We start from the raw sequence: 8,760 nt of genomic DNA, 5'->3' as shown, positions 1-8,760 counted from the left end.
CGTGCGGCGGCGGAGATTCTGAGGAGGGGGAGACGAGGGGAGGTGGAGCCGGATCTCGCCGGATCCGGTGATTGCTGGGCGGTGATTGGCCGCCGGAGGTAGGTGGCTGGGGGAGGGGGGCGGGGCACGGCCCTGTGCCGCGGCGGCAGCGGGCGGGAGACGAAGGCGGGGTAGGGGAAGGTGCTATCGGGCGGGGGGCTGGGGCCCAGTTCTTTTGAGCAGATTGTGGAGAATTTTGGTCTAAAAAATCTGGAGCCAAAAGAACTCGTTTTGACTTCCAAAATCTGGAGAGGATTCTCTAGAATCCTAGTGCAATCCAAAAGCACCCAAAAAGCTTGATTTTCCCAGAATCCTGAGATTCTGGCAAGTCCCACCAGTAAAAACGTTTCAAAATAGAAGAGTACCCCTATCCCATTGCGAAATTACAGCAGGAATGCCCCTGCCCATCCACGCGCTGGAACAGAGGAAGCGAGCGAGCGGCCGCTCGAGCCCTATTCGCATCGAGGAAAAAAGAAGCCCCCAAACGCAGCGACGGCTAGGGTTGCCGCGCCGCCGCCGGACCAACCTCGCCGGCCAGGCCCTTGCCGCCGCCGCCCGCCTGGCCCTTGCCGCCGCCGGCCAGGTTCCCGCCGCCGCCGCCCGCCTTATCTCCCTCCGTCGCCCCTCTTCCTTCGCTGCTCGTCCTCCCCTTCGTTGTGTCTCCGCCAACATCGACAGCCATCGGAGCTGCACCTCGACGACCGCTGACGACCACCGGTGCTGCACCTCGACGGCAACAAGCAGCCCCACGCGAGGTGCAGACCACACCCACGGTGAGGCATCCTCTTTCCCCATCTCTCTGTTCTTCTTTTTTTTTATGCTATGGATAGCTAGATTGATTTATGTTGCATAGGTAGATGGATTGATGCTTGGATTGATTGCTGATGCTGTTAGATGGATAGATGGTGCTAATTTTTTGCACCCAGATTGTTGATGCTGTTAGATGGATGGATGGATTTGTTAGATAGATGGATGGATGGATTGATTGTTGAATACAGCTCGTTTGCCTATTTACAAAAATAGATGGATGGATGGATTTCTGATATGATGCATTAGCTTCTGGACAGAAAACAAATGCCGCTGGCTTGCCATATCAGTAGAGAAATATTAGTCAGACAACACTTTATAGGTGGCAAGTGGCAACTATCTGACCATATCTTTTTTCTTGCCAATACTATGACGCAAAAAGATATACTGATCGCATTTTCTATGAACACATCTCTGAACCAATAACTGAACATTACCACAACTAGAAACTGACCCAGTGTAATGACAGTTAAATCTACCTGAACAGGTTGATGTTTTTCCTGAATCCTGAATTTGCAAAGGCAGTGTTACCTGGACAGCACAAGCATCAGATACAAATACAAAATAGAAGCCGAACAATTCAGTTTCCACAAGTTAGGGTTCTAGAACACCCACAAACTTAAAAAAAATAGCCAATATACTAGAATTAATAAAAAAAGGCTATTATGCTAAATTTCCATCAGTGTCCAGTTGATATTTTCCTTTAACCTGGGGAATACTCTCACGACACCCGGCCCCTGTGTTGCTCTAACCTAGGTTTGGAGCCGTTCAACAATATGGCAGTATGAATATCATTGTTTTCTAATGTATTGGTATGTGAATTCCTTGTACATGACACTATTTTCTATGATGATGCTAATTTAAGATGGAGAAAGTCAAAGAACCCAAAGCAAATTGGGACAGTGCTGCTCATACAATCTTTATGAATGCGTGCGTAGAGGAGGTTCGAGCAAATAACCGCAACGCTGGTTATTTGTCGGACATAGGACAAGCTAATTTGCATAAAAAGTTCAACGAGCGCTCTGGGAGAAACTATTCGACCCGGCAAATCAAAAATAGGTGGGGTGTATGTAGAAGCGAGTACAACACATGGAAGACATTGATCCAGCAAGCATCTGGCTTAGGAAGAGATGAGCATACACACACTATTGCAGCTACAAATGAGTGGTGGGCATTGGAGATAAAGTATTGTTGTTGTCATGTAATTTCTTAAATAACGAGTCATGTTGCTTCGGTTTTGCTATTAACCTGTGGTGCTATATGATTACAGGCACATCCAGAAGCTGCCAAGTTTCGCTATGCTCCACTAGCGGAGGAGGAAAAAATGTCAGAGGTTTTCGATACTACTTGTGTCACAAATGAGCATGCGAGGGTGCCAACTCCCTCGTATCAAGGTGATCCCTCTCGAATCAGTTTGGAGGATGACTCAGGGTGTGATAGTCATGAAGGCCAAGTTACCCCTGTTCAAAATCGAGCCAAGGGTGGGAAGAAGAGGGCGTGTCCTTATTCGCCAAGTCCAAAGATGAATGACAAGTGGGAAAGTGAGAATGCTAAAAATGAGGCTTTTGTACGCATGGTGGACATCTTTGGTGCAAGAGACAAGAGGGATGCAGAGGAGATTGCAAGGGAGAAGAGGGATGCAGAGGAGAGGGCAAGGGAGAAGAGGGATGAAGAGGAAAGGGCAAGGGAGAGGAGGGATGCAGAGAAAAGAGATGTAGAGGAGAGTGTGGATCCAACAAGAGAAGAGATTAAACAAATGATGGCCATGGTGGAAGCGGATGGTGCAAAACCAGGAAGTGATGAGCATTTCTATGCTACATTTCTTTTCATGGAAAAGAAATATCGTGATGTTTTCTCCACTTTCACGGCTCATGAATCTGTTGCAAGGCTTGGATGGATAAAGAGGATGTGGGAGCTCAATAATAAGTAGAACATCTATGTTTTAATTGCTTTCTAGACTATTTACTTGTAATGTTGTGAGCTAAGCTACTTGCTTTGGAGGTGTACTTTTGTGAACTAAGCTATTTGCTTTGGAGATGTACTGTTATCTGAACTGTGTTGTGTCTGATATTACACTATGTGCATGTTGTTGTGGCAGATGGATAAATCCAGAAAGAAACAAGAAGAAAAGGAATTTGAGGCGGCCATGCTTGCATTTGCTCTGGATGTGGCGTCGTCAAGTGTGACACTGCCGTACGCACCAAGAAAGTTACATCTTGTTACAGGCCTCCAATGGGTAGAAGAGAAGGAGAAAGATGCAAAATCTTTCTATGCTATGTTCAGAATGAGGAGGTCAGTGTTTCATACATTGCATGATCTGCTAGTTCAGAAGTATGGGCTTGAGTCAACTTCCAACATTTCATCCAAAGAAGCATTGGCACAATTTTTATGGACTGTTGGTACATGTCAGACAACTGATAATGTCGCAGATCGGTTTGCACATAGTCGTTCTGTCATAAATAAAAAATTCCACGAGGTTTTGGAGTGTGTAGACCGCATGGCCGGTGATTACATAAGACCAATTGATCCAACTTTCTCTGAACCACACCCAGTACTTAAAAAAACAAAGTTTTGGCCTCACTTTCAACATGCTATTGGAGCCATTGATGGAACACACATTAAGGTGATTGTGCCAAAGGAGTTGGAGCCCCAACACAGGAATAGGAAAGGTTACACAAGTGAAAATGTTATGGCAGTGTGTGATTTTGATATGAGGTTCACGTTTGTTGTTCCCGGATGGCCCGGATCTGTTCATGACACACGTGTATGGAGCGATGCCATAGTTCGTTATGATCACTTTCCACAACCCCCCACAGGTAACATCTCGCATGTATCCATATTGTTGTATACAGGATGGTATGTTGTACATTTCTAATTTCTTTTGCTGATGTCGTACTGTAGATAAATATTATCTTGTCGACTCCGGATATCCAAACAGGGTTGGATATCTATCTCCATACAAAGGGCAACGATACCATGTACCAGATTTCCAACAACACCCACCAGTTGAGAGATATGAGACATTCAACCATCGACATTCTTCATTGCGAAATGTCATCGAAAGAACATTTGGTGTTCTCAAGATGAAATGGCGAATTCTTGGAGATGGAGGCATACCTCGGTACAAACCTGAGACCCAAAAGATGATTGTCACTGCATGCATGTGTCTCCACAATTGGATTCGTGATAGCAAGTTACGTGATGAGCATTTTGACAAGTTCGACAATGATGCATATGTGCAACCTCCATTGCCGTTTACAGGTGCCAATGCTCTACCACCAGAAGATGATGGTACCATGAACGTAGTACGTGAGGCGATTGCTGCTAGTCTCGTACCTTGAGATTATCTTTTTTTAGTTCATCCACTTTTGTAATGAACAAATCTTTAAATCCATTCTAAATGTAATATTTAGCACTTTTTATGACATTCGGAAATCACTTTCGTACTCATATTCGACTAGATATTGTTAGAAACAACAAGGTGTTAATAAATTCATCAAACATTTTCTGTCTAAGGGTACTACAGACATTTCAACACACAACTCTTTCCAGAATCTCAACCTACAATCCCAGAAAAGAACTCGGCAACAGATTCTGGGAGAAGCAGATTCTGGGAGAATTTTCCAAAATCTTGATTCTGCAGAATCCTGTGTGAAAAGAACTGGGCCTGGTGGTGGTGGGGTAGGAGTGGGGGGAGATGGGCCGGTGGGGTGGTTTTTTTTGTGTGTGCCGTTTGCGTTGGGTCGGTACAGTGGGTTAGGTGGGGGTGTGCAGAATAAGATTAGGTGTGCAGAATAAGGTCTTAAGGGGTGTTATCATAATATACACACCCTATAATATATACACCTAATCTTATTCTGCACCTCAAAACTGTATTCTGCTAACACCTCCTCCCCACTACCTCTTCCTCCCGATCCAACCACCAAATCCACGAACCCCTCCCACCGGCGTACCACCCCCTGGCGCCACCTCTTTCCCCCGCGCCGCCGCCCCGCCTGCCTCCCCCATGCCGCCGGGCCACCTGCCTCCCCCGCGCTGCCTGTCCGCCACCTCCGCCCGTGCCGCCGCCCCACAGCCTCGTTCCCCCGCGCCGCTGCGGCGCCATCGCCTTGATGCGCCTCCACCTCTCCCACGCCCAGACCCGCATCTCCCCGGTAGCCGTCGCCCCTACTTCGCCCCCTTCTTCTCCACTGACGGAGAGGGGAAAGGTAGCAGGGTAGGCCAAGAACAGTAGAGGAGACGGGGAGACCAGCGACGGGGAGGCGCACAGGGAAGGCTCGCATAGGGCATCTGGTGGTCGGGGTGAGCCATGGCGACCGCGCCTATCTCCCGATGTTGAGTGGGGTATGGAGAATCTGCTCGTGATGTAGAGCAGAGAGGAGCTCAGCACCGTCGTCCTTGTTCGCCGGAAGCTCGTGACTGGATCCAGGCGTCTCGGTGCCCGCGGGAGGAGGCGTGTGCTCCCCCGTGCCCTTCCAATCGCTGGTTGACTGGCCATGCAGTTTCGGAAAGCTTTTTTTTTCAGATTTGGCCGTTGATGTGCAGTTCGCCAGTGATAGGAGTGCATCACGGCCGAGCAGCATGAAGCTCGGTTGCTCGGGCGTGCGGCTCGCCCAGCTTGTTCATGTAGTACGCTGGATGCATTTTTTCAAGTATTTTTTGTTTGTTGCATTTTATCTCACAGTATAAAAAATCGGTTTGTTTTCATGCAGTTTCAATGTTTGTCCCCTGGCAACGACAATTTCCTGTTGTGGTAGCCTCCCCTCTCCTCTTGTTCTAGCCACACCTCCTGCTGACAGGGTCGACGCGAACGCTGGCGCGACCACAACATCACCAGCGTGGACGACTCCCTTCAGACATGTGGTTTGTTTGCAATCGGCCTGTGGTTCGTTTTGCGAGGTCCTGACCGTGCCATTGCGGTGCATCTGCATCCCTCGAGCAGCGCACCGCGTGCCCTCGTGCGGTTCAGCCACGGGCATCCGGCAATTTTTTTGGCTTCTGCTGTTCTACAGTTTCGTACCCCTGTGTCGAGTGCAGCTCATTTACTTTTTAGGCTCTCGGCTGTAGTTGGTTATTTGGAAACGGGATGGCCCAAACCTCACTTACTTGGTTTTTCCCCTTGCTTGTTTGTGTGTATTGTAAAGTCCTCTGCTTGTTTGTGACGGGTCCGTTCAACTGTACAATGTTGTTCTTTTTATTGCTGTTCATTTTGTTTTGCAAATTTCTATGGACTAGAAATTGTAACCTGTTGCACTCTCATGCAGCTCACTATGAAAAAACATTCAAATCCAATGATGGAGTTCACTAGGACCAGTGCAGCGTATTAAGAAACAAAAAATTAACACTTTTAAAAAACCTTGTCCTAGAAGTTCACTCAGGGTCAAGGTGATGCAATTCGTTTAGGAAAAAAGAATAGTGATACACTCCTTAAATAGAAAAGTTACAGGAAAATGAATCTGTGCAGTTTACTAGTTTTGAGCTCGCAGGGCAGAACGCATAAGAGAAAAAAATGTAAGAAACACTTAAAATGGTGGGAAACCCAATGCACTTCATTGAGAGAAGCACATAATATTGCTAGATCCCTGGTATAACGGGGTTCACTTTTGAGGGTGATGTCGGTCACTTGCACCCAACTTGAAGTGCAAAAAAATGTTTGAAAAACTGGAAAAAGAGTATTGCGATTCATCATTCAATAAAAAATGTTGCCGTTCACTTGCCCTCGTCTCTGCAGTCCACTTTTTCATAAAAAAATGTTAGAAAAAACAACAAAAGCTCACGAGGTTCACTTTTGGTAGTGTCGCGGTTCACTTCTCGATGGTGTTGTGATTCACCTACGCCCGACGTGAAGTGCAAATGAAGTCCGCTATGGTTTGCTATTGAGGTTCATTTTACTAATTTTTGCAGGAAAAGATGAAGTGATGCAGTTCTATTAGAGGCCCCATTATTCAATTTTGTTGTTGTTGAAAAGTGCACTTCATTAGTTCATTATAAAAATTGCAGCTCAGTACCGTGATTTGGCTGGTGGAGAGTGCAGATTTTGTATGCTATAAAACTCCTATGTTGTCCACTTGGTAAACACAAAACAAAAAAGATCTCAAAATGAAGCTCGCTTCTATATTAGATGTATTTCACTCGCTCAGTCCCCGTTGTCCACTCGCTTGGTCAACGCGCATAAAAAATTAATAGGTACGGAAAAACGACAACAAAAAATCATGAGGTTCACTTTTGGTAGTGTTACGGTTCACTTTCGGAAGTGTTGTGGTCCACTCTCGTTCGGAAAAAAGTTGAAAAAAAGACAACAAAAACTTGTGCGAGAAAGTTTATGTTCGACAAAAAGAATCATGAAGTTCACTTGAATGTCTGTTGCAGTGCGGTTTTCAGTTTGAAGCAGTGCGTTCTTCTGTCCGACGACGATTTTGGTGTCACGAAAAAACAAAGTGTCCGCTTCTTGCTAATTTTAAAACTGCTCTTAAACCGTAAGGAATTAGAGAGTGTGTTCTACATGAAAAATTTGCGTCTTGTCGATATCTTTCCAACGACGTATTATTTGAATCATTTCGACAACCGGTTTGTAAAAATTTCAAAAAAAAACGGCCGCTGCCACTCGTCCTCCGCCGCACGATTTTTAAAGTTAACTTAAAACCGTAAGGAATCTCAAAACCAATCCTACATATGAAAGTTGTGCCTTGTCCATAGCTTTCCAAGGACATATCATACGCCTCGTTTTGACAAACGATTCAAAAACTAGAGCGAAAACAGTACCGAAAATTTGAAAAAATTTGAAAAACAGAATTCCGCGATTTAGTAAATTTGAAACTGCTCTTAAACTGTAACGAATTACAGAAAGATTTATATATGGAAAAGATGCGCCTTGACGATATCTATCCAACGGCGTATCATTTGCTTCATTCCGACAAGCGGTTTGAAAAAAAACGCGAAAAAACGCTCGCTGCCACTCGTCATCCGCCACACTATTTTCAAAACTGCTCTTAAACCGTGTGGAATCTCAAAAGTGTTCAACATGTCGAAGTTGCGCCTAATCCATTGCTTTTCAATGATATATTACACTCCTCATTCCAATAAATGGTTAAAAAATTAGAGCGAAAACAGTACCGAAAAAACACCGCGTGCAATTTTTTTCGACACGAAGTTCACTAGTCTCTATTGCAGTGCTCGTCGTCAAAATGATGCAGTGCACTTCTGTTGAGCGTGCAGTGCCGAAGTGGTGTGCAGAATAGTTATTCTGCTAATATTAGCAGAATAGACCGTCTGTGTGTGTGTATATATATATATATATATATATAATTTTTTTGCTTCCTCCTGGTTTCCTGACATCACGGTCCCTCACCATGGTCAACCTATGTAGTTAATAAACGAGAGAATTGCACAAGAAGCGGCCGACAGCTGGGACCAAACAGCTCGAGCAATATTTGTGTTTTTGAGGTGTGAGCACTGCATAGTTTTTCGATGTTTAGCCCAGATATTAATTTTTCTCCTCTGAACAACAACGAAAACATCGCTGCAGGTATTAACTGGGCGGGTTGTGGCCCGTCTAGCCCAGGCCAGATATCCAGGCCAGATATTAATTTTTTTAAGCTGAAAATGGCTATCCCAGCTATACTTTTTTTAGGAATACCAAGGCAAGGTCAAGTTGTTATTCTCCGCCCCGCTGGGCTGCAAATCTTTCCTAGGAGGGATGCATTAGGCTTAATAAGAAAATGAGCTTTAAGAAATAATAAATGGTATGTAATTATAAAAATGGGCAGTAACAATAAAAAATGTACCAAACACGTAATTACTTTATAAAATATTATTTTTGGATATTGAAAATTTTAATTTCATTAATTGTTGCGAGCGCAATGTTTCGTTAGATTTTTACATAATATAAATTTATATTGAAATTGTATTTAATCT

General features: G+C 44.8%; 1 protein-coding gene across 1 annotated transcript; it reads left to right on the top strand.

The window, feature by feature from the left end:
* Positions 1-433: 433 nt before the first annotated feature.
* LOC119361364 lies at positions 434-2,776 on the top strand. Its single transcript, XM_037626609.1, has 4 exons — positions 434-794; positions 1,785-2,047; positions 2,117-2,467; positions 2,567-2,776. The coding sequence occupies exons 1-4, from the start codon at positions 434-436 to the stop codon at positions 2,774-2,776; spliced, it is 1,185 nt and encodes a 394-aa protein (XP_037482506.1).
* Positions 2,777-8,760: the final 5,984 nt, after the last annotated feature.

This window comes from Triticum dicoccoides, chromosome 2B (assembly GCF_002162155.2).
Source record: "Triticum dicoccoides isolate Atlit2015 ecotype Zavitan chromosome 2B, WEW_v2.0, whole genome shotgun sequence".
NCBI lineage: Eukaryota > Viridiplantae > Streptophyta > Magnoliopsida > Poales > Poaceae > Triticum > Triticum dicoccoides.
Note: the sequence above shows the minus strand (reverse complement) of the source record. Positions and strands in the feature narration are given on the sequence as shown.